Source organism: Notothenia rossii (assembly GCF_949606895.1).
Source record: "Notothenia rossii genome assembly, chromosome: 9".
In the NCBI taxonomy this organism is placed as follows: domain Eukaryota; kingdom Metazoa; phylum Chordata; class Actinopteri; order Perciformes; family Nototheniidae; genus Notothenia; species Notothenia rossii.
In genome coordinates, this window is record NC_136907.1 from 69824314 (window position 1) to 69850274 (window position 25961).

At 40.3% G+C, this 25961-nt stretch overlaps 2 protein-coding genes across 4 annotated transcripts; one reads left to right on the top strand and one right to left on the bottom strand.

Moving 5' to 3' along the window:
- The first annotated feature begins 5686 nt into the window (after positions 1-5686).
- Positions 5687-8164, top strand: LOC307017653 (Krueppel-like factor 2). Its single transcript, XM_079647315.1, has 3 exons — positions 5687-6009; positions 6314-7223; positions 7359-8164. Exons 1-3 carry the CDS (start codon positions 5938-5940, stop codon positions 7532-7534), a joined length of 1158 nt encoding a protein of 385 aa, XP_079503441.1. The 5' UTR covers positions 5687-5937; the 3' UTR covers positions 7535-8164.
- Positions 8165-9273: 1109 nt separating this feature from the next.
- On the bottom strand, positions 9274-25890 carry LOC307017652 (epidermal growth factor receptor substrate 15-like 1). 3 transcript variants are annotated; one of them, XM_079647312.1, is made up of 24 exons: positions 25748-25890; positions 25158-25199; positions 24959-25048; positions 24824-24871; positions 24634-24729; positions 24238-24303; positions 24033-24158; positions 23885-23944; positions 23485-23751; positions 21604-21761; positions 20755-20914; positions 20455-20517; positions 19223-19308; positions 18101-18173; positions 17823-17984; positions 17219-17416; positions 16417-16581; positions 16029-16137; positions 15564-15703; positions 15220-15268; positions 13738-13823; positions 13450-13513; positions 11377-11393; positions 9274-10931 (listed from the first exon to the last, which is right to left on the bottom strand). In XM_079647312.1, the coding sequence occupies exons 1-24, from the start codon at positions 25772-25774 to the stop codon at positions 10782-10784; spliced, it is 2502 nt and encodes an 833-aa protein (XP_079503438.1). In that variant the 5' UTR covers positions 25775-25890; the 3' UTR covers positions 9274-10781. The 3 variants fall into 3 exon arrangements, with proteins under 3 accessions (XP_079503438.1, XP_079503439.1, XP_079503440.1); XM_079647313.1 differs by lacking the exon at positions 20455-20517; XM_079647314.1 differs by lacking the exon at positions 11377-11393 and having other exon boundaries at positions 10789-10931; positions 25748-25889.
- Positions 25891-25961: the final 71 nt, after the last annotated feature.

Genomic DNA, 25961 nt, shown 5'->3' on the forward strand with positions numbered 1-25961 from the left:
TGCAAAGGTGCTGAGGAACGCAGCAGGGGCCAGTATGTTCGCTTTGTTTTCTCAAATCTCACCTTAGCAACGTTTGTAGAGGCAATAAACAGGTTTGTTAGCTGGATAGACTTGCAAGAAGAAGTTCTGATTCTGACTTTTTCCATGGATACCAGAAAGGATTTTTTTTTGTACTCAAGTTTCCCACAATATACCTCATATACGCTGCTCGTTTACTAGTACACCTTTCTTAAATTAAAGTGGTCTAATACAAAAGCCCTACCTTCAGAATGTTTTTTTTTGTAGTTTGTGGTTCTGTTAACCTGTATTGCATTTATAGAATGTGTTTTACATTTGTTCCTACCTCATTGGAGTATTACATTCAATAATATCTTGTTATATTGTTTTATTAATGAGATTGTCCTCCATGAAAAGTCTCTGCATGCAGTTATAAGCTAAAAAATACCTGACATATTTTAGTTATGTTTGTCTGATTGGGGAAAAAGTGGAAGGAGTTGTATCAGTCTCCCTGTCATCTGAAGTATCAACTGTTTAACTTTAACATCTAAACAATGTAAACAACCAGGCAGAGTCATGCAACACATTATTCAAATGAATACAGTGCAATTAACTACAGTATATGTGTAGGTTACTGGCAGCTCTGTTAGGTGACAGTTACCTTAAACAATAAAACTCAACTGTTCTTTAGTTATGCAAATGTAATAAAGAAACCTTGTTGAATGCTTCCCAGCAGGTACAAATGTGTGCTCAGGACTGCTGGCCCCGTACCATTGCTGTTTTTTTAACAAATGTTTGAGGGTTTTCTGAAATTGGAGCAGGACTAGAGCCAGCTCTTTGAATGTCAGGCCGTTGGCGCGTGCCAACCTTTTCTGCTAAACTTTTCTCTCCCCCCTCGTCCACCCTCGTCCATTTTTCCAACAGGGGGGATGGAGAGCCTCAATGCTATCATTCTTTGATTCTGTTTGAATCTGGCCGCGTGTGAGCAGGAAAAGGAGCCAAACGTGCTTCCTGAGTGGTCCGGGGGGAAACTCTGTAATAAGCAAGGGGTGGGCGGTTAAAAATAACTGGGCTATATAAGCATGGAGCAGGATCCCACTCACTCTCAAACTCTCACTGACTCTCGCTCTGTCAGGACGTCCCGTGCAGGTCCGGCACTACCTCTCACACTTACACACAGTTTTTCCATGGAAGTTTATGGAGTTTTTGTCACATAAGGTAGAGCTGATGTGTCCAAAATCCTCACCGCAGTGCCGGAACACTGACAGACCTGACACAGACGTGATGCATGCCAGTACACACTGATTGAACAGCTCAATAACAACTTGTATGTGACAACATGAGGTTTCATCATGGAGAATATGAGACACACATCTATATGACGAGCCATGTAACCCACCCTTTGTGCTGTCTTTTAGAAGCAAATACGTCAGAGTCGTGCAACATGTCCAAAAAGACTTTCCTGAGAGTTTGGACTAAAAAAGTGGGGATTTCCTTTTTCTTTCATAAATGCAGGGAGAGGATGATTTTATTAATTTGGTACAAGACCTACACTTTTATATTTTTGCTTTGTATTGTTTCTTAATTTCTCGTAATGTATCATGTTTTTTGTGTATGAGTAGGATTTGGAAGTCTAGTTTGTAAATTAAGCTGACTTTGGCTCTTACAGATTTGACATATTACATCATGAAAAAGTCATAGAAAGTGAGCTTGGGTAAAAACAGTAGACGAATGCTTCAAATTCTCAACATTACTGTCACAGCTACTCGTGAGAAAGGTTTTGTCAGCGCATCAGATACACAGATTATTTGAAAGAATTAGTCTCGCTGTCAGTAAGACAAGTCTTCATGACTTGTTAACAACTTGACAACTTGTTGATAACTTGGTAACTTAACTGCACAGATAAGTCAGCACTACTACAGCATTAGTATAAGCTGAACAATTGTGAAATGACAATGTGAGTTGCCCAATGTATTGTATTGTGTAAATGTCTATTTGCGGGAAAGATTTTCCGAGCCTTCTGTGGAATTGTGTATGTCTATACACACACACACACACACACACACACACACACACACACACACACACACACACACACACACACACACACACACACACACACACACACACACACACACACACACACACACACACACACACACACACACACACACACACACACACACACACACACACACACACACACACACACACACACACACACACACACACACACACACACACACGATTTGGGTCGTTCCCCTTCAGCAGTGTAAATCAGATGTGTAATTTACACGGGGGCGGCAGGTTAGGTCAAGAATCTGAGGAGGCCACTGAGTCCTTGCAGGCTCCAAGGTGTTTGTCCTATTTTTGACCTTCGACCTCTCTGTGGATGGGGCATCTAGAGGACAATATGCCTAAAGGGGGAAATGAAGCACCACTTCTTTATTAACTATTTACAAAGTTCTTTAACCAAGAGCACCACTTAGAAATGTTTTATATGGTGTAATGCAGTCAAAACATCGTCCCACCCATTGTATGAGGCCCTGTTCGCTCTCCCAATTCTCCCAAATGAAATTCTCTCGCCTGGTACGTACACTTCTCCACAGGAAGTGACGGATCAGAATGAAATACAAACCTGTCTCCTAAACGTCATGCGAACTACTGGGCGCTCCCTTCAGGGAAACACCGTACTTGCCAACTGCAGCTTTTTTTTTTGGCCTTTCTCATCCCTTTGATGCACACAGAGCAGAGCACACAGTGTGCAGTTTTACATGATTTCAGGCTACTTAAGTGCTAATTTTTCCAAATCTGTCTGGCTTACATTTAAATCCAGCAGGTGCAAAGTTGTCTAGTAAGGTATATATAATCTCCCGTTAACCTGGTCTGGCAGCGTTATGACATGAGTATGTGCAAATAAAGAATACAAGTTTCTATTGTAGTGGGAGTTTTGGTCAGGATTTATCTTTGGTCGGTAATATTTTGAATAAAATGTGTTTAATATAGTAAACTAAAGTCTGATAAAGTGGATTTTGTTAGGGGAATTTCAAAATCAAGGTAAAAGGAAAATGTCTATCTTCCTAAACTTAAATCCTGATTAAAGTGTAGTCTTTATATAGACCTCCTTCACAAACGTATCCTCTCCACATGTGAAAGTGTTTACAGCCTTTGAACTCTATTGCACCCATCCAGCACATGAACCGTTTGTAAAACCACAAATTGTCACTGTAACACTTTGTTTCTTGTACGGATTAAACAAAAGAGAAGTACCATGTTATTAAGTGAGCTTAAGAGGTGCAAGGAGTCCGATTTTGCTCCTTTTGGACAGAACCAAGTCTTGAAACGCCTGTTTCAAGACTTTAGGGTATGCTAAGAATTCCCTGGTCATAGTTTCATGTTGAACTCCAATCTTCTCATATAACTAGGCAAGAAAGAATATAAGATTTCCCAAATAACTACTCTTTAAGCCAACACTGAACCCTTTTATAAACAAAAAATGTAATTTCCTTTGGACAAAGTATTTAAGATCATAAAAAGTTGATTATCACAGACATGCGATATACTGGTTATAATACTAAAGCACAATCATATGTCCACCACTAATGTTCAACAGATGAGACCCTCTACCCTTCAGACTTGTAAAGCAAATCCAAACGGTTTTCTGCAGGTAACTTATGAAATATGACTTATTGAAGTATTCAGCAGTGGATAAACTTTCCTGAAATTCAAACTTTGGAGCATTACAAAGCGTTAAAGGCAGGCTAGCTGAGTAAGAGGGGAAGTGAGAGTGCTCTGACTCTCACATAGAGCAGAAGAGGAGTGCTGCACAGATCCAAGGTCAGGGTCAGCGGTCAGGGGGTCAGAAATCAGGGCTTCAGCTCCACAGCCACTAGCAACACACTTCCTCTCCGGCCTTACTGAACTCCTGCCGTGTGACGCACTTTCCACTGAACACAGATCAGGGATCAGGATATGGAAAACTCACAGCTGCACTGACTGAGTTTACTGGTGATAGTGAACATGACAGCTTGATGAGAGGTGATGTGTCCGTCATGTCAATCTGAGCTCAGTGGTTAAACAAACTGACTACTTATCACATAGTTCAGTACTGCACCTATTGCAGAAGGGTAGTGATTCATAGGAGTGCTGGATTAAATTATGACACATGGACTTACATACAGCTGTCGTCTTTGAAAGTAATTAAGTCGATTTATTCAAGAACTGTGCTTCTGTTTGATAACACTTTATAATTCAGTTGCACTACATAATAGGTACATATTGTACATTTTAGACTATTTCCCACAATGAATAAAACAAATTAAGTACACTAAACTGAATACAAGTCTAAACGATATACTGTAAATGGCTGCTTACAGTTGACAGTAGCACTAATGTTAATAAAATAATAAAATATAAAAGTATATAAATTACAATGCGGACAGAAAGGGCCCTTCATCTTCATTATGACAGAACTACTTTTGCTTTATAATACTTACTTTTAATTGATTATGTTTACACTGTAATACTTCAATTAAGTAAAGCACTTGGATTTTATGCATATTGGTTATGAAAGTGGTGTGCAAAAGGATGCAAGGATCATCTTAATATCTATTCTAAAAAAAAAGTAAAGTTATAGGGTGAGCTATTTTACATCAAGAAACCTATGTTAACATTAATTTAAGAATCCACAATTGACATAAAGTGCGGAGTTACAGTTGGACTGATGACGTCTGGCGCAACAGGATTCCTGTCAGAAACCAGATCTCTCTGCAGAAACAGCTACAAGCAGTTCAGAGTTGTGATGTAAATGTCAATTCAATCGACACCGCAGCCTCCATTTACACCTGAATGGGACGTTACCTTAAATCATGTTTACATCAGGAGTGGTTAGAGCGTTTAAAAGCCGTGAAAACCGTTTCAGACGAACCTGGCGCCTGTTTGGACAAGCCTGCTGTGAGTGAGAGAACAAAACCATCTTCCATTAATGATAATGAGCCGAGAGGGAGCCGCGCCAAACAGGTAGAGGCAGCAGCCACACACACGTGACGGATAATATCAGTCACTGTACATACAGGCCATTTGAATAATTACACTTGATTGACAACCCTTTGAAGGAATTTCAGAATCGATGTTGGAGTTTGTCTCTTTTTTATGGAGAGAAACCAAAGAAAACATTTGTTTTGAGGCTAGAAATGAAATGATGTAGTCACATCAAAGACTTAACCAAAAATAAATGGTCCTTCACAAAACATAGATTTCGATGTTTTTGGACATATTTGTGTTTCAAGTGCTTTTAGAAGTCTTCCATAATCCCCAATTGCCAGTATTTTATTAAATATATACACATTGGTTCTGTCTTTTCTTCCAGGGTTTAAACCAACTACTCTGAATCTTATGTGTTATTACATGTTCATTAAATAACCCATACGATTGTTGTTGAGATGATTAAGTGAAGTCCTGACAGCCTTTATATGAAGTTGTTGGTGCGGCTTGGCCTCCAGCAGTTTCTGTCATTAAGCTTGTTCTTTTCAGCATATTACGTAAGTATCTATGGTTGCTATATTGCCCTTGTGTTTGTAATTTGCCTGCAACTTTTTTCCAACTCTAGGTGGGCGTGTCTAGCTTGTTGCGTCAGTCCGAGGGGTGGGGTTCCGCTTTATAGTCTGCTCTGCTCTGCCTGCCTGTCATACAGCACACTGAGCCCCGCTGCCTGCAGGAGCCGCTTTATAAAGAGCTAAATTTACCAAACTTTACGTTGTTTCCTGAGCTCTCACAATTGGCCAGCCCTTGTCCGGTTAGAGAGTTATAAGGTTTGGAGAACCTCCTTCCACTTTTAAACTTGTTCATGCCTTTGGAGTGCAGCAGTGGAGAGCGACAGTGAAAGAGACGCACAGGTTCTGGTGCGACTTTGACAAGAAATAGCTTTTATTTCACCAAACGATGGCCTTATCCGGAGTGATGCTACCGTCATTTTCAACATTCACAAACCAAAGAGAAAAAACCTATGAAAACGTAAGTTAGACATTTTCGTTTATTTTCATTCAAAAATCTTTGGAAACGGTTGACTTGGATCATGTCTCACTTTGTTTCACCTGTTTAGAAAAGAAAAATAGTATTATGCAAAGCTGTTGCAACGAATCTAGCCTATTTGCTTGTGAAAACTAAACAAATAATAACTTAAAAACAATTACACAACTTAATTTAAGTAAAGAAAACTCAAGTGTTTGTGTAACATGGCTAACTTTTCCAGTTGGATGTCACTTGTTATCTCCACATCCTATTTCTCATATCTAACAATGTCTATTTATTCTTTCAGAGGTGGAAAGGAGATATGGACAAACTAGTCTCCAACAGCAGCTGCTCCATGATGGAAATGGTACACAACCTGGACAATCACAGCAAAAGGGACGACGAGGATCTGAGTAACTACTTAGATCTGGATTTTATCCTCGCCAACACGACTGGCTCTGACAGCACGGCGGAATTTGTGGGCACAGCCGACCCCAGCATGTACACGGCGGGAATCACTGTGCCATCCTACCCGGGAGACGACCACCGCTCTCCGCCGCCGCCGTACGGCGCCAGCCTCATGACAGAGCTGCTCCGCTCCGAGGGAACCAGCAGCTATGACATTGCCCGCAACTCCTGCTTTCAGGGAAGATTTTATGTCAACACGGCACATTTTCCCCGCCAGGAAATCAAAGTTGAGCCCCCTATGGACGGTTACGGCCCCGTTTTAGGCATGGTGCCCCAAAGCTGCAAAATCAAGCAAGAAGGGAACGTTTCGTGCATGATGTCTTTTGAGCAGCCCAGAGTGGCCATCTCCCCACGAGCATCCAGCAACATGACCCCGCCTCTCAGCCCCGATGAGCAGGGAGCCTCAGACTGCCAGGCACAGCTGTGCCAGCCCATGAACTTCTCTCAGAAGTATCACACACAGGCGGCTTTCCCGCACCACCACCAGGCTCCACAGATGCAAATGGCCTACCACGCTCCGCATACTGCCTTTGGCATGTACGATGAAGGGCTCAGCATGCAGCCAGGCGCGCAGAGGGTGATGCTCACACCGCCCTCCTCCCCCCTTGAGCTGCTGGAGTCAAAACCAAAGAGAGGGCGGCGCACATGGCCGAGGAAGCGCACAGCAACGCACACCTGCAGCTATGATGGATGCGGAAAAACCTACACCAAGAGCTCACATCTGAAGGCACATCTCAGAACTCATACTGGTAAGTTTGAGCCTCTATTCATCATGATAAAAAGCGTTACACCTGTGTGCAATTACGCATTGGCTTGCATTAGTTCCAAATCATGTTTACCCTTTCAACACAGACTAATAATCTCTCTTTTCTTTGTCCGCTCAGGTGAGAAGCCGTACCACTGCAGCTGGGAAGGTTGTGGGTGGAAATTCGCCCGCTCCGATGAGCTGACCCGTCATTTCCGCAAACACACTGGACACAGGCCCTTCCAGTGCCACCTGTGTGAGCGTGCCTTTTCCAGGTCTGACCACCTGGCACTTCACATGAAGAGACACATGTGAAGGAGGCCACACAATGTTATTTGTTGTTGTGATTCAACTGATGTATTTTTATTTAAATTGTTGTCCACATGACCAAAGTCTTTTTATATATAATATTGAATTAAAAAGTTTAGTTGTATTATTTTCTAATAACGTAGCTGGTACTACTTTGGTTCAATAAAAAAGCTTTAGAAAAGCTTTGTTTGCTTTAGAGCAGGAAGACCAAGAAGGGGCTGGCCCTGTATATATTACTCCTATTTGACAGAACTGGAACGCTGTGTTTGACACAAAAGTGCCTTTCTATGACTGTGCTACTGTAAAACTCTTAGTGACAGAACGACATGGCCACATTTAGTACATGTTCTTATTGACAGGGGTGAAATGCACATAGTTGCCTAACATGTGCAGGGACAATGTTTTATTTAAACTGCCTCTCAATGTCTGAATGGCCTGAACTGCTTTATTTTATTGCCTTTTCATATTTGGTGTCGATGTTGTCTCTATGTGAATATCTTGGATCCAGCCCCTCTGTTCACTATCAGGGCTTGATGTCCTGTGCATTATTTTTCACTTAAATTTGTATAAATATGTACATGGTTTTATACTGTAAAATGTATATTTATTGTAAATATTAAAAACAATGAAATTGAACACTTGACTGGGGACTTCTTCTCTTTCCATGAATGTCAAGTCATTGCATATCTTTTTCTCACATTGTGTTTAATGAACCACATCCACCCACTCAACAATAGCTTTCACATGCTATGCTTACTACGACTTTAGTAGGCCTGCAGACCATCAGATCAGTAAGACTAAATAGGTTATACATGTTGCCATTGTATACCCACTTTAATTTAAAAACATGGGCACTTGATTTCCACTGTGATGTTTTGCAGCTGCAAGACAGAAGGGCAGCCGCTTGTGGGCTTAGCCTATAAATACAAACACTCCATTTCCATAATTACAGAGTGAGCCGGGAGCCGTCTGGACAGAGGGGCACACAGCAAACCCTCATCAGGGAGCCCTTAGACTCCCTTTCTGATGGGTAGAAATTATAGTAGCACATCAAAGGCCCTTAATACTACAATTACACAGAGTCACTGCACTACAGTTTCAAAGTATCTAAGTCTGTGCATATTATGTCTGCATGGTGTCAGGGAGCATTTGTTTCTCCCGCATCAAAGGCTGCATTGAGTAGATATATCAAAACCAGATGGCATTTTGAAAAAGTACATATTAAACGTTTTTCTTCAAATAATGTGGTTGGTTGGTGATTGACAAAGTAGTCTTTGTTTTATTATGACATTTCTAAAACTTCAAAATAAATTAATAAAACCACACACTTCAAAAGCAGAATTTCGCAGTTGAAGAGTATCTTCAATTCACCCACAACAATAAAATGTACAACCTGAATGTGACTTAAATTTGCTGATTTACTTACCTAGAATGTATCTTATTTTAAAAAAAAAGAGGAAGTACACATTGGGTCAAATATATCTGCAGTGGGAGATGCAAATGTATCACTCTCATTTCACTTTTTTTGGTTCCAATATCGATGCAAGATACAAACACTTGGTATAACTCTGTACAAAGCATCAGATAAAGAGCTAAAAATAGGGTAGACCATTGTCTTCCCTTCAAAACACGTGTTCGTAATGTTGAGCTATTTCTCCTACAGTGACATTCGATACATTTATTTTACAAAATACTTGTGAACCTTAATATAATTGAAAAGGAGATAATTACCATGTTCCAGAAGCTTAAAAAAAAAAAATCCCTTTTATTAAATTAAAAGTCATTTAAAGTTTAACAGAGATTTTTTTTTATATATAATCACAAACATACTGTGCAATGTTAGTTACAATGTTGATAAATAAGGCGATGCCATTCTGCATGTGTCCAGTAAGCTCTGGAATACAGTGCGTACATTATGTGCCAAATAAACCTGATTAGTGTAATATAATTACAAGAATGCAATATTTTAAAGTCATTAAAACAATATGTCCTCCAACTGGATCATAAGAAATGAATGTAGAGGAAAAAAATCCATTTGTTGATTTGAGTGTTGAGAGAAAGGCAAACAAATTGAAAGCAGATGTTACTGTGTATCAGTGGTAGTGAGAATAATTAAAAAAAGGGTTGAACTAAATGTAACCGCACCAGTACAAACAATGTAGGTTTACACTACTTCCATTTTATAGAGGTTTTTAGTTGTATGGGAGTGCAAGTTATTTGGGCGTAACAACAAGGCAACCAATGATAAACCATCCCACAAGCACAAGCTGTCGACATTAGAGGGAGGGTGCATAGCTGCACAGGGACTGAACTGTGTTCATAGGGAAGGAAGACCTCGAGGATTATCATAAGCGTCTTAATAATTGTGAATGCAAGAGGCAACCGATGATATGGGGTTAAATCATATTGAACCAAGGCTTTCATTCTCTAACATCATATTTTGTTTCATCCCCGTTGACCATTTAAATATTCAAAATGTTTATAACCCTATAAGTTTAAGGACACACTCGTAACATTTGAAATAAAATCCTAAAGCATGCCATTAATGATCTGATCACTAAGCTCCAGTCCTTTAAGACAGGAATGGTTTCTAAAGATGGACTGTTTCACGGCTTGCATATGAAACCATCAGCTAATAATATTTACAGCACATGAAGGAGTTTCTTTAAACATTTTTTTTTTTTTTTCTTTTTAAATTGGACAAACTCAATCATAGACCAACAGATTAGTTGGCATATCTGGTTTGATTTGCATTTTCTTTTAAAGTAATTAAAGGATATATAAAACAGTTTGTACAGTGCATTTTAAAAAGGACTTCATACACCAGATTCAATGCTTCTGTTTATAAATTAAACAGTAAAATACTCCTTTAAAAAACGTTATTTTTTAACAGAAAGAATTTTGGATAAGGCCGTAGCACGATATGGAGTTAGATACAGTGGCCATCATGCTTGTTCGGGTCTGGGTAAAATCGCTATGTTCTTGCAGGTTGAAGTCGGGCTTAAATCAAGTGGCTCCCTTAATGTCCTTGATTATAGTTGCCTTGTAGTTTGAGAGCAATGAACCATAACTGGTCCCTAAATGTGGAGTCGGTAGACAAGAGTCCAGTCATGGCTGCAAAAACACTCGTCTCCAACACAAATTGGTAACAGGGGCTGCGAGTCATGTGGGGCCAGTGTTGGTGCTGTTGTCATGCGGTCAGAGGACTGTAAGGCGGGAGAGAGGACAGAGAGACGTGGTGGAGGACGGCCGGTCAGGGCATGTCGGCCCGGCTCAGAGCGAGGGCCAGCTCCAGGTCCTGCTGCTCCTGCAGCCGCAGCCGCCGCAGCCTCTCCTGCTCCTCCCGCTCCTCACGCTCGCTCTCCCGCTTCACCCACTCCAGCTGCTGGCTCTCATTTCCAAACTAGAGCGGAGACACAAACATTAGTTATGGACAAAAACAGGCTGACTGAAATATCAACATAAAACAGGGATAAGTCACTGGGCAAGATGTAACAATGAAGGCTGGATGCAAATTTGACATCAAGTGTTGCTAATTAGGCAGAACATCAACAAGCTTTTTCACACAACTCAAAGGATTTGAAATATAGCAGGAAGAGAAAAGCATCTGCAAAAAAATGTACTATTTCACTACAGAGAAAACGCAGAAAGCAACACTGAAAGCTTCCTACAGAATACACACTGACAAACTAGCGCCATAAATTAGTGTTCACATATTTCCCATACACATTGAGTGCCTTGAGGCCTTTACTAACAGCGTGCACACACATCAACATATTCAGATTTTGCCGTGCGCACAGGTTTTTCACATGCAAAGGATTGACCACCACACCCTTGTACAGTCTTACCTTGACACATTCAGATCCTGGCAGGAAAACAAAAATTACAATACAGAGCTAAATATAAAAAACACAAATCCCTTTTACAACTCTCATGCTGGCAGGAGGGATACATTTAATTCATGTCATGTCAAATGATACAAACCCAACACAAAGCCTGCCATGCATCTTCGCCACACTGAGAGCACGCTCAGGGTATACAGGATGGCAAAGAAGCGGAAGCGGGTGGACAAAGACGCAGATTTACTCTGTTGTGCTCTGCTTCCAGGCATATCATGATTTGACAGCGAATACGCCTTTAGCTTGTACTTCAAGACTTTAAATGTGCTACCTGACCAGGCAAGTTCACTGACTCGCAGACTAAAAGTGAATCAATCCTGACTTCCTGCCCGAGGCTGAAGCCAGAGACGTCAGCAAGCATACAAAAGCCCCCATAACCAGGCGGACGGACGCTACAATCCACTTGATATACACAAGTACAAGCACTGTCCAAGTCAGTCATGCAAACATTACATTTCCTTCTACACCAAGCCCTTAAAAAGGTTTTATATGATCTGTCAGTTGTTAGTCAACAGCCAGTAAGCACGGAGGTCCTGCGACTGCTCGCTTGTGTGACTGTGTGAGAAAGTTACAGAATAAGGCCCAGTGACAGAGAGCTGACACCTCTGAGCCTTCAGCAAACAGCATCTGAAGAGTGAGATCATGAGCAGCTCATGCAGACAAAGATGTTTGACCCCTCGGAGAACTGTAAGTAGATTACACTCACAGAGCCAAATTCTGCAAAACCCACAGGACAGTCTTTGGATTCTTTACTCGAGTGTGTTGTAACAAAAAGGGTTTTTACTGGAGTGGCTCTGACGCTGTCAAACTGAGCAAACCTCCTGGAGAAGGAAGACATTCAAAAAGATAAATATGGAAGCTAGTGTAAAACCACACCCTTTAGTTACTTTATAAGCCAACAACAGGTAGCCCCTTGAGAATAAGCTCACGCTTTAATGTGTAACATTCTGATACTAAATGTTCACAGGAAGCCAACCTTTAGCTCATGGTATGCATAGTAGTCACCCAGTGAGATATTGGTTCAAAAAATGTGTTAACCACATTTTTGAATAAAGCTCACTGATGCATTGATGCTTAACCAGCGGTGTGGCTTTTCTGGAACACATAATGGTAAAGACGGACACACCCATGTACAATGTAAGCTTTGAACACATTTCCTATAATGACAGCTTTGTAATGAGGCTTTAAATATTCAACTCCCACATATTGTTAACCAAGAGCTGCATGAAGGGATTGAATGGCTTTAAGTTAATAAAAGCCCCACTGTCTAATTAAGAACAACAGTAGAAGTGCTAGCTTTAAATAAGCAAACTAAACGTGGGCTTTTCACTTCCCCATAACATATGAGGCACATCTCAGGGCTAGCTCACTGGCTTACCATGGCTTCTCATCTCTACCACTCCGCGTGTGGTAAAGCAAAGCGGAACATCAACTTTCTCACGCTGTGGCTTCTGCTAAAGGAATAAGTGCAAGGTCACAGCGGAAGGGCATGGGCTGGGCATGGTCTGTGGGCAACGTGTGACTATTCATACTAGTGAAACAGCAAGATAAAACATGAGGCTAAATGCATTCATAGGGCCATAGAAAAGTAGCTCTCAATCTCATCACACTATTTATAACTTTAACTGAAGACTGTTTTATCTGTTGGTGTCTTAATAACGCTAACAAGGGCACATCAGTGTGTAAAACCACAGTGCTGCCATACCTCTGCAACAGCTTTCCTGTTTACAACTTCAAAAGAAGAAACTGCTTTCTCTGCACCCTCACAGTTCAACAGGGAAGTTGTTTTTTTCCGCATACCATCAGGGGCACAAACATTTCTTTTTAGTAGGACAAGTCAATCATAATGAGCACTACAAAAAGGGATGCCAAAAAACAATGGCAAGATAAACTGTATTGCTGTCACCTGGTTTAAACCAACATTGCATGCTAACTATGAATGTCAGTCAACCTTTTAATGTCAACGAGGCTGCAAGCACAGTCATGCTCAAGTGCACACACACACACAAAATAGGGGCTTACCATAGGGAGGTGCAGGCCGGTTAGGCACATTTTTCTTTGATGGGAGGACAGGGTTGTCCGACTTCTGTTCACACACAGGGGAGAAGAAACCAAAAGAAATGTCTTTAACTATCACACAAACTGATGACTCCAACAGAAATGTCAGTAACTCTAAAGCAACTGGCATTACACCAGAGAGGCGTTAAAAGGTGACAAATGGCAGATTGGAGTAAAATTACAAAAACAGCCACAGTTGGAAATTGAATTTTTTTCAACTGATTCATAACTCCAAGACTTTCCAGAGCTTACCTTTGACATTTGACTGAAGTCGGCAAATCCACTCCCCTTGCTTCCAAAAGAGTTGCCTCCAAAGGGGTCTGCCGTCCCAAAAACATCTGAGAGAAAAAGACATTGTAATGCATTTTTGAACCTTTCAATACGTTTATGGAAAAAGCCAGAAGCTATAATAAAGTTCAGCCTCAAACCACGCTTATAAAAACCATCTATGCATTGTGCTTATTCTGAAAAGGCTCGCGTGCTATTTTCAGAGCGTGGAATGTGGCATTACGGTTTAATTTTCCATGACATTTCGTTAAAAAAACCTGGAAAGCAGAGGTTTTTGTTTAACCTGACGTATGTATGTGATCAACTAATTAAAGGCGTCAGTTGGCGTACTGTTAACCAGAACTGTGCCGGGTTGTTTGGAGGCTCAGTGGTATGCCACTTAATGAAAAAAAAAAAAAGCCAACTGCAGATGGTTACAGTGAAAAAACAAAACATTGTAACAGAATATGTTTGTTGTGAGTATGCGACCACAAGAGACCCCATTCATCGGAAGAACGCAGTGTTTTCTTTTACGCACAGTAACTCAGGTCAGACCTACAGTTGCCTCTGTGTTCCTCTGAAGGTGTGTATCACGGCAGAGCATCGACCAGAGGCAGCCACTAACTTAAAACAACTTCCGTAGCGAATGAGGCAGAGCAGCTGAATAGCAGCAGATATAAAGACAGGGCAGAGGCAGTAGAGAACTGGTTAAAGGAGTGGCAGTGTATTCTTGTAGAGCAGGACCTCCAGTCCTCACAACGTTTCTGTTATGTTTGGCTCCTGCAGGCCTCCTGTTTTTCCAGGGTAGGGGGGAGTATTTTTAGTTGGCCAGTAGTTAAATGCGTAGGTACTTTGCTAAAAATAACCCAAAACCACAGGAAAAATTGAAGCCACAGTGAATACAAAATTGTTTGCCCCCTCATGCCCTCAAAAATAAAATCTAAATCTAACACGTCACCCAGAATGGCAAAGAATGACTCTTTGAGACCCGTTTCACAACAAGAACCCTCTTTCACATTCACATGGCGGTTAATAGACTCATTCTGGACGGAAAGTCTGCATGTGTATAGTACAGAGATGATTGTGCTTTATTTGACAGAGAGACAAAAAGCCAACGTACTGTATGCTCTACTGCAGGGCCATCACCTTCCTGACTGCAGTAATTACAATAAAATAAGAGGAAAATATACAACCTACTGTACATCTTTAAAATGACTCAGAACAGGAAATAAAGCATTGAATCTTTGTCAACTTGTTTGATTCTGTAAGCAAAGTTTGACTACAATATTTAAAACTGGAAGAACAATTAAATCTAAACTGAGAAACGTTGTGGTGACATAAAGCCAAGAAGTCCAGAAACAACTCCATGTCCTGGCACAAACACGCTGCTACCTCAGGTTACCCTTTACATTTACAACTGAGAAGCCCCAGAGTAAAGTCTCTCTCTGATGTCTTAGACCAACATACCTGGTTTTGGGCTGTTTGATGTAAAGGAGTCACTGCTGAGGGCGCTTGGCTGAGAAAAAACAACAAAAAGCAAAAAGGTAAAGTAAGTTTTCCAAAGTTCTCAAATACAATACACACAAAATGGCCATATAATCATAACCACCAAAAATAACCCTCTGTCGTGCTGGTTTGCATTTCCAGTAATCTACAACAGTGAAGTCAAATCAAAACTTGTTTTTAGAGCCATTAAACATACAGTAGGAAAGGAATTGTAATATTAAAGTTTTTTACAGTGCATACAGAAGACCCATGATCAGAAGCTTCAATCAACATCATGACAGTGTTTTTAAAGAGGTGTTTGATACCTTGGCTGGCGGGGTGGGTTTTCTACTGAAGGAGTCCGAGGATCCAAACAAGTTTGACTTTTCAGTTCTCTTGAAAAAATCTTCAGATGAGGTGCCTTTGAAGGGGTCGCTTTCTTTGAAAGGATCTGCTCCAAATGGATCTAGAAGAAAAGACAAGGCTGTGAGAACATAGCCACTGGCTTTGGACTTCAGTCATCTTCACCCTCTAAAGAATAAATAATCAGAGCTTTCTTTGAAAGTTTTCCACAGCATGAATTAAAGCAGACGGGAACAATATACAACCAATGTTTCCATTTCATTCAAACTCCATCATTTGGCATGTATAATGTATATAGATGATGTGGAAATGCTTATTTAACAAGGGACACATACATGCAGGTGAACAGCTGGCAGAGTAGGGAATAACCTTTACCCTAACAGAAAAACAGGAGTGAAAACGTAAGAGAAACAAGAAGGTATTCAGACCTTGGAAGGGGTCGGACTTGAAGGGGTCCTCTGTTTTGAAGGGGTCTGCTGGAGGCTCCTTAGCAGTGCTGTTGTTGAACATGGCTATCCTTGACTTTAAAGAGCCCTCCTGATAAATGTATTTAAAAAAAGAACGTTACGGCAGAATGCCAATGTATGGCACAAAGCAAGGACATAAAGCAGCTAAACACTTCTGGAATACAAAACTTGTTAACAAAAAAGGTTTCAGTGTATTTGCGTCCTCTGGCATCGAAGTACCCATGAATCAGGCCAGTACGATTTGGTGATATGAAAAGTGCACCTCATTAGAAGGAAAGGCAAATGAAGTATCCGAGTTCTAGGCTGAATTAGAATTCTATGAATTATTGTTCTGAAAAGAAATACTCACCGCACTTCTGAAACCTCCATTCTCCTTCTCAGCGAAGCCTTCACTTAAGTCCGGCAGGTTGTTGAAGTTTCCTCCGTTGATGTCGCTCAGAGCGCTGTTGTACTGCTCAATGGTCTTAGTCACCTCATTCTGGTTGTCCTGGATCAGCGACAGCTTACTGCGAGCCTGAAAACAAATAAAAGATCCATTTCTGATTTCATAAAACATAATTTTTTTTCTCCATTACAATCTATTTTCAATGGGTTTCAGAGCTGCTGGTAGAAATAGATGGGCTTCTTTGATTTAAAGACCCTTCTTTCAAAGTATGTTCAATGCAAAAGGAGAATTTATGCAGAAGCCCCGTCCCTCATGGATTTCTATCTTCGCTTATAGTAAAAAACGAACACGCTCCTCTAGTCACGTCTTCCGCAGATCGAGGAATGCACCCGATTTTTAGCAAATTATGTGCGTGGGGGTTAGTGGTTACCAAGATCAAAACAAAATGCCAACCGAACAGTTTCACTTCAACTATGTGTGCCTCAATGTGTGACTTACACACTAGCACAATGTTCTAGAAGGTAGCAGTAAAGCTAATACAAACGTGAGATTTTGTATTTGATATAACCATCCCAAGCGACTCAAAACACAAGTCTACATTTCACAGATGAGTAGACAGACAAACATCTCTACCCAGGGGGGCTAACCAGAGCTTAGTTTGTTTTTTCAACTCAAACTATATTTATAATTTAAATACCGACTTGATCACAGAACTTTCTGGCAACAACTGGCCTCTGTGAGCTGTAGTAGCTCCATCGGTACTGACCTGGTTGATCTCTTCCTGAGTTGTCTTGAGCGATTTAGTGATGCTGTCTAGTTGAACACGGCCAGAGAGCAGGCTCTGCTCCAGCATGGCCTCCTCATCCTGCAGTCGGCTCAGGTCCATCTTGGTGCGGCTCATCTCGTCCTCCTGGCTCCGGTGGTCGTTCTCCTGGGAGCAGATCTGGCTCTGCAGGGACGAGATCTGGAGGACGAAAGCAGAATAAAAAAAGACTGTTTTATTTGTAGCCTCATGCAGAGCGTGAAATAGCTGTATATCAGAACAGATCAAAGCAGCAATATTTTAAAGTTGGTTTTAAAATAAAAGATGTGGCGCCTAACCTCCGAATATGCTGTTATTTCGTACTATTTCAAAACATTTGATGTCTTTGATTAGTTGCAGCATTTTTCTTTAAGCAAACTTTGACCCAAACTGACCACACTGTTAGACACCTGATTGATCTCTGTCATCCAAAAATACTAAAACAATATCCACTTTTATCAGAGCCAGGTGATAAATGCATGTGTATTATGTCACCAGAAGCACAGTACCAAAATGCAATAGTATTACAGTATTAGATATATGAATGTTGCATGAATAAGTGTCCAACCATCTGGGTCTCGTCCTGGCACTTCTGCTTGACGTCGTTGAGCATCCCCTCCAGTTTGGAGCGCTGCTGGTCCATCTCCCCCAGACGCTCCTGCGCATCCTGCTTCTGAGAATCCAGTTCCTGCAGGCTGCTGCTCTCCCTGTCCAGTCCACTCTGCATGTCCTGACCGTCCGACCAACACAGAAACACACGCTCAGGTGTTTGCATGATACAGAGACTGATTATCAACTGACATTTAAAAACTTTAACAGACCATTTACAAATAGGCTCAGCCTTACCTGAACGTCACTATTTTGCTGTCTGATGGCTTCCTCATTCTCCCTGATCTCTTGCTCGAGGATGAATTTCTCTCTTTATGGGAATGACATTGAAAAAGGAAGACAATTAAGTAAAACAGTGTTATAACTTCCCATCAAAGCCTATTGTGGCAGAACACAATGCTTCAAATGAACTGTGTCAATTTGGAAGTGTGACAATTAAAAACATTTTTTTTACACATGCATGACTGATGGGGTTTCCAACATAACACCATTAGTCAAATGCATGACAGTAACACTCCACTTTATGGTCACTCTACTTGGCACTATGTTAATTATTCTGGTGTAGTAACTTGTTGTTGAGGGATTTGTAATGAAAAACAGCATTCTCTGCGATATCTGTTTAAACTATTTTAGCATAATTCATTCAAGATTCAAAGGTTTAATGTCATTTCATAAACACACACCTTCGATGTAGTATGTAATGAATGAAACACTTGGGTCATAGGTTCCCCAACAATGCAATTACAAGACAAAAAACTGCCAAATTATATTCTATTTTATTTGTATTTACTGGCACCATGTTTCAGTTTGATTGTGGTACACTGTTGGAGGAGCCTGTGAGCTAAGATTGTAATTGTCATAACTACACTGTAGCTATGTACGAATGAAAATAAAAGTCTTGAATCTTGAATACCAGGCCGTGATGCAGCCAGTCAGGATTCTCTCTATGGTGCACCTGATCTATGAACCTTTCGGCAATATGTAGACTCTTATACGAGTGCTAGTGTATGTGTAGGCATGTCATAATGTTTAAAAATACTGACGATTCCAGTGTTGTAGATACAGAAATTGTTAAGTATCTGGGTATAAATAAATGATTTGAGTCCTCTACTTATTGAAGGCTTCGATGCTCTTCCACCCCAAAGAAAGGCTCTATGGTTAGATTAGTTTTTATTTCTCGCTTGGACTAAAAACAGTCTTAATAATATCCCCTGGTTAAATGAAGGTTCACATTATTTGATAAACAAAATACTTAATAGATTTAAAGAGTTTGAACCCGAACATCACCCAGCTATAACAGACCCTTCTGTTACAAGAGGATGAGAATCACAGCTATCCTCCTGCTACTCAGGGGCTCACCTCTGCAGCTGAGCTATTTCCTGGCTGAGGTCATCCAGCTCTTTGATGCCTGTCAGATCGACTGACCCTGTGGAGCTGTTGCTATCCTGAGGAGGGACACAGACAGGACGAGTGAAAGAGGGGAGGGAAAAGGAAAATGTACTAAAAAAAAGTACAATGAATGAAATGAGGTTAAGAGAAGGTGAGAACAAAGACAACAACGGCAGGTAGGGCAAAAAATGTATGTGGGGAAAAAAAAGGATAAGAGGTTCAAATAGGGGAAGAGGAAGAATGAGAGCAGAGAGGACATGGATGGTAAAGAGGGGGGAAGAGAGGATCTCCCTGCTGATGCGTCTAACAAAACAAAAGACACAGGAAGGAAATACAAACACCTTGCACAGCTAGTTAGGGGTCAAGGGTTCCAGACAACACATGAATGAGGAGGAATGCAACAGACAAGAGGAAATATGTAACACAAAGGTGAAATCTGGCTTCAAAACAGTTCCAAATATAGACTTTGACAAATCAGGGTCCCAAAATCCATTTCTTTGACAATCATTGGTCTAACTAACATTTCCAACACTTATGCATTTTGCTCCCTATATAAGTATTTTTTAAGTTTCATATTCCACCTTTAAAAAGTATTCGTGAAATGCAATTGTGTAAAATGTACATTTATTTTATGTAAAGATAGTACTTCTCTTAAAGTAAAAAAAAAGTCTTTAAAGACTCCTGCCTAATTGATTTTACTCCATTAACTATCTTAATTTGTTCAAAACAAACATGTGAGTATAACTTTGAGAAAAATATATTCTGGCACCAAATAGAAGAGAATATCTTGAGATGTTTTTTTTTATTAAAAGCCTATCTAATCATTGGTTGGCCATAGCATGATGATCTATATTCTTTTCACTACATACATGAATAAATAACTATACTTTAGCTGGACCTTAGTTGACACTGGTTGATAACAGACCATGGATGAATGTGCAGCAGGTGGCAGTGTTTGCGTTTAGCTGAGTTGTTGTTGAATGTAGAATATACACATTAAGAGGACATTCACAGGAATGACAAGAAAGTAGCCAAGAGTAAACAAGAGCTTATAACATGTTTTACCCTTTCTTGAAAAACAAGTGGGTAAACAAATACATAATACATGGAATATGTTCCTGTTTGCGAGAGTGTTTCAGACTGATACAGAAGATATGATAGAACCAAAGCGCCACCTTGTGAAACAAAGCGGAAGTACTTACTCTGCGCACATTAGCTAGTGCAGCAAGGTCAGGCCTCCCAGCTGACATTAGCCCTGCAAAGCTCTGGGTAGGGTAGAAGAGAGAGCAGAGAGCAAAAGCATAAAAAACTGTTTTGCAAGGCAAGCCTGAAAAGCCAAGAGAAAAACCTCAGCATTTAAAATGCAGATGGTAGCAGGAAAATCAGATTACTGAGGTAAAGATGCAAGAAGTAAAATACAATTGGCTTGAAAGACGGAAGGATTTAAAATAGGGAATTTGAAATATGAAGCAGGGGTTGCAGTGGGTTTAATCAGGACTCACTGAAGCTGAAGCTGCAGTCCTTTCCGATGGGGGGATCATGTCTGTGGTTAGGGTGGAGGGGGGGTCAATGCCTTTAGTGACCTTCTGCTGGATCAGGTACATGGCCAGAGAGAACTGCTCCCGGTTCAGCTTCCCCGTCTGTTTGGTGTCAGCGAGTCCCCTGCAGGGAGGAGGCGAGGCTTCACTCAAAACACATGACACTGTATTCTTCGTGATAGATTAGACCCTGTAAGTTTTATTATCAATTCCCCCTTAAAAAAGGTCAACATTCTCCAATGGCCAGTTTCACTGTGTTGGTAAAGAGCTCTCTTTTTAAAATGTAGTTTTAAATTGTCCACCAGATGGTGCTATACGATAGAGGATTACAGCAGGTGTTTGACACAGTGTGTCTTGAAACAAATGAATAAAACTTCTTCAAATAGTACTGTTTTTAATTGTTAATAATATTTTTTATACATAATTAGTGATCAAATATTTATTGGGATGCGCTTCTATTTTGAGCATTGACCAATATAGAGAATAAATACTAAATTATTTTTAGAATACTAAACATAGCTGCTAAAAAAATCTATTTAAAAGAGATAGCTTAAGCCAGTCCTCCCATCTCAAAAGGACCGCTATGATAGTATTTAAGAAATGTTTGTGAGTCATTTAAGTTTGTGGAAATATGGGAGTAGACAAAACACTTATAATTTCCTGAAACACCATTCTTTTGTTTTAATTGGATTTGCATTCTTAAAATGTGTTATTTTAAATGAAAAGTATCTAGCTAAAAATAGCAATGTCAACTACTGCTGTAATGTGATCTCAAAGGGGAACAACAAAATCTAAACCATTCTGTAGTCTCACCATATCTGTGCCAGCATGGTCTGGGAGAGACTGGACTGCATGAAGATCTCTATGACTTCAGTTCCATTAATGAGGCCGTCACTGTCGCCGTCAATTGTCTTGAAGATCTCATCATATCGCCCCCTGTCAGCCAACGGTACCACCCAGTTTACCTCTGGCTGGAATAAAAAAGACAGGCAACATTTATATGATTTTAGATGAGGGACACAACATCTACTAAAACACAATCGGTTTTTTGGTGGACTGTATAAAATGTAGCATTATATATTACACTGGTTAAAAGCAAAACATTGCTAAAATGCCTCCCCTGATGAAAACATACTGGTTTCTTCATCAACCCTTCACCACAAATAGCAGGTGGATATATCACTAAAACATCACAAATATAAAAAAAGGTTCAAGCTACTGTAAATAAGTGAGCATATTTATTTTATTATTGAAATCAATTGTAGTTTAATAGTTGTACATTTGTTGGTATTTAAATATTGATTGGTGCTCAGATATGTCTTTATAATTGTTAGTGTGATAGAGACTATGTAATGTTTTAAGTGTGTGCTACTTGTTATGTATGTACCTGTCCAGTGACTGCAGATGAAAATTAGCTAATAGCTAAATCTGGCATAAAATCATTAATTGTTTTTCTTTATATATTTTAGTTTTAATGGTGATTGTTTAATAAAAACTGAAAATGATATATATATATATATATACACTCCACACATGACATAAAATAACATAGTGAATAGAAATGGGAATAAGCACTGTGACTTCATGCCTTGGGTAAGATAAAAGAAAAAGAAAATCTGAGGCAATTAAGCCAACAAGGAAAAGGGAACAAAAATGAAAATGTCCACGACAGGAAAAAAAGAGGACATTAAAGCTACGACAGGTGAGCATGGTACAAGTTAGAACAGAGTCTTGTTTCTATTCCCTTTGAAGGAAACCTGTTCAAAGGTCATGGGTGAAATATCCCTGCAGCTATAACAAGTTAGAGAGGAACACACTGGCCAGGGCATAATGCTCAAAGCAATGTGGAGAAACAAGTACAGCCATGAGCAACAGAAAACAATCAACACATGCAATGCTGGTTCCAAGGCTCTGCCCTTATTAGGGAGGAGCAATGAAATGAAAAATATAAAACTAAATATATTGAAGTTTCCAAGAATATTTGAATGATTTGTTTTGTGTTTTTCACTTTATACTTCTTGAATATAACTAGCAACATTGAAAAATGTAAGTTATAATATTATGTACCCAAGATAACCCGGACATACATGACATTGCATTTAGAGCAACAGATGAGTCACGCAGTAAACCAGTGAAACAGCTGAGTGACACTACCCAAACTACTCAAACACAACACCCTAGGAGTGTAACTACCTCACTCAGGATGTACAGAAACAGCTATAAAATCAGTGATGCAGCTTTTCTACTATATTTAAAGTATTTTATGATGGAGAAATGAGGGCTAAGAACTAACTCTACATTAACATCTCTCAACTTTCAGTAGACTTATATGTGAACATTATATCACAGCATGTTATTCACAAATCATGTAGTCTAAATACATAATTTGTAATCAATTATTGTAAATAGTTAAAACATGTTTTTTATTTGACAATAATTAATTGTGTTTGGATGTAATAGAAGAGTAGATCTTAAATATTCAGTAAATAATTGCACAGAACAATATTTGATTAGTTTAAATTTGATTTTTCAGTTAATTTATGGAGATTTATTTATTCCGAATGATTTTGTAATATTTTATTTTAAACAAAATCACACAGCCTTCGCACAGAATAAAGCTGAGCAATCAATGCAGTGATGAGGTCAATACGCATACATCAAACATTTCGGAGTTTTTCAAGGGAGTCTACATACCTGCGAGCTGGATTTAAAGGAGTGTTTTGGAGAGAGGCTGAGGTTACTGGTGATGAGGGGGCTGGCTCGGCCCGGAGGAGGAGTGCTTCGCTGGGAATCTTTGAGAGGAGCGGCGCCAGCCATGAAGCCGGACAGAGCAGGCAGCACGGCCACGGCACCTGGCATCGCACTGGCAGACTTTTTCCTTTTAGAAGGGGGGATGAGGGATGTGGGTAAGGTGGCTGGGACAGGCTCGTTCTCCATGGCACGATACACAAGATGCATAGCCTGGAAAATGGGGGGGGGAAGGACATTTATAAATATCGTAAAAAAAGACACTTGAATTAAAAACGCTCAATACAAGCAGTAGCTTCCTGGAATGTCTCCGGGGTGACAAGTAAACAAAAAGGCACCAGCTTACCACTGTGAATTCATCTTTGTCCAACTGTCCATCTTTGTCCACATCACTTAGGTCCCAGATCTGCAGAAACATTAAGTTAATACCAAAATGAGCCAGCTTCCGACTGCAGCAGTGTTGTGTGTCACATCACTCCAACGTGTAAAATCACCTTTCCTAACGCATCCAGAGGTAGCTTGGAGTTGATCAAAACTGGCCTGACTTTATCGCCGGGGAGTAGACCATTCAGAGGGCACATACTCTCAAAAATGCCTTCAAACTTCCCTTTTTCATCAGGCTAGGAAAAAAAGGAACTCAAGTTTAGATGACATGCTTGATTTTCTCCAGATATATTTTTACAAATGTTATTTACTCACCCTTATTGCCCATTGTGATTCAGGTCCAGTTGTTGAAATTGTCAATAATGGGCTGTTCGTATCTTTCTGTAAAAAATAAAGGGAGAGTAAGATAAGCGGATGCAGTAAGGGATGTGATCTCCCTATGTCCCTTCCTGAGACATTCATTGTCCATTCATTTTTCATGAGCAACAGCTCTTCTCTACTGTGTGTGTTCTTTACCACATCATTACCTCAGCCAAGGAAAAACTTAAAAACTGCTGGCCCTATTTTCATGAAATGTGATAACAGGGTATAGCATGGGCTAAGGAAACCCCAATTCATTTAAAAAAAAAATCACAAAGTGAATCCAGACATTAGTTTTTCACCTTTTGTGTGTTAGATATTGCAGTTAACATAAGTCATTTCATCACTTACAAATTTGGGGGCAGCCAAGTGTTGATTGAGGTTGTTAAGGCTGATATCATTTCCACCCTGTGCAGAGGCCACAAGTCTCAGAGCAACAAAGAAACCCTACGAAAGAGGAAGAAGGCAAGTCAAGTCTGGTGTTTTATGCACACATCAGCATCACCAATCAAAGCTTTTTCACAGAGGAATTAAGTGTTACCCTTCTATCCAAATAGCCTTTTCTTTCTGAATCTGCCAAATCCCAAATCTAAAAGAGTACAAGACAAAACAGTTAATTGCCATAGATCAAATTGAACAGTCTGTTTTAGTGCATGTATGCAAGGTCGTGACCTACCTTCCCCAATGTACTGTCTGACAGCCCTGACTTCTTGAGGAACTGAGCAGCATCTCCAGCCGATACTCTGCCTGTGTTTCCTGGATCCAGCTAAAAAGCAGCAGATATTAAAGTGTTTTTCAATTGATTTAAAAAAGACATAACATTTAAATGTTTAAAAACTAGAAGAGCTGTACTGAAGTCACAGCAGTAACCTTACCTGTCTGTAATAGCCCTCATAGGCTGGGCTTCCATTTGTTAGCTGGAGAAGCAGATACGAGGAGAAATAAGACATACAACACCGGTAAGTTATAATTAGAGTGTCAGCTAGTATCCCTAATACAGAATGAATTGGTAAAAAAGGTAAACATAGCTATAAAGTCAGTAGACTGAAGCGACATCATTAGGTGTGTTCGGTAAACGTAGATACACAGCTTTGGTCGCTAACATTTGCTAACTAAGTAAAGGTTTGTTTTTGTTTAGTTTAGGCTAACTTTCTAGCTAGCTACCCATGCTTTTATTTTCACTAGTCACATAACTAGCCTTGCTGCTAACTAACTGTCCTTGCAATAGTAAGCTTAGCTTCCCAATTCCGGTGAAACGTATAGGAACTTGGCTATCCTTACTCACCCTAGCTAACCATGTTTACTTAGTTGACAACGAAATGTTGGTAATACGGTTCAAATGGCCGGGATTCAAAGCAGCGTGTACAGTGGTAACGTGCTAAAGTCATAACCCGACTGTCACTGCCACTTAATTTTGATCATTAATGACATTTGACAGTTTTCTTTAGATATTTAGAGTTGTTACCTGAGTGAGAGTCATGAGCGCCGCCATATTTCCTGGTGTCGCGGGAGTGCGCAAACGCCCCTTAACCGTGAGGGCACGAGCGGCGACGGATCGGAGGGGCCTGGTTCCGGTGGGTGAACCGGGGCCTCAGCCACAAAACGTGTGAACCACACTTTAAATTCTAGGACACCACACCTTGGGAACTGGCCTTGCTAATAGCTTTGAACCGACAACC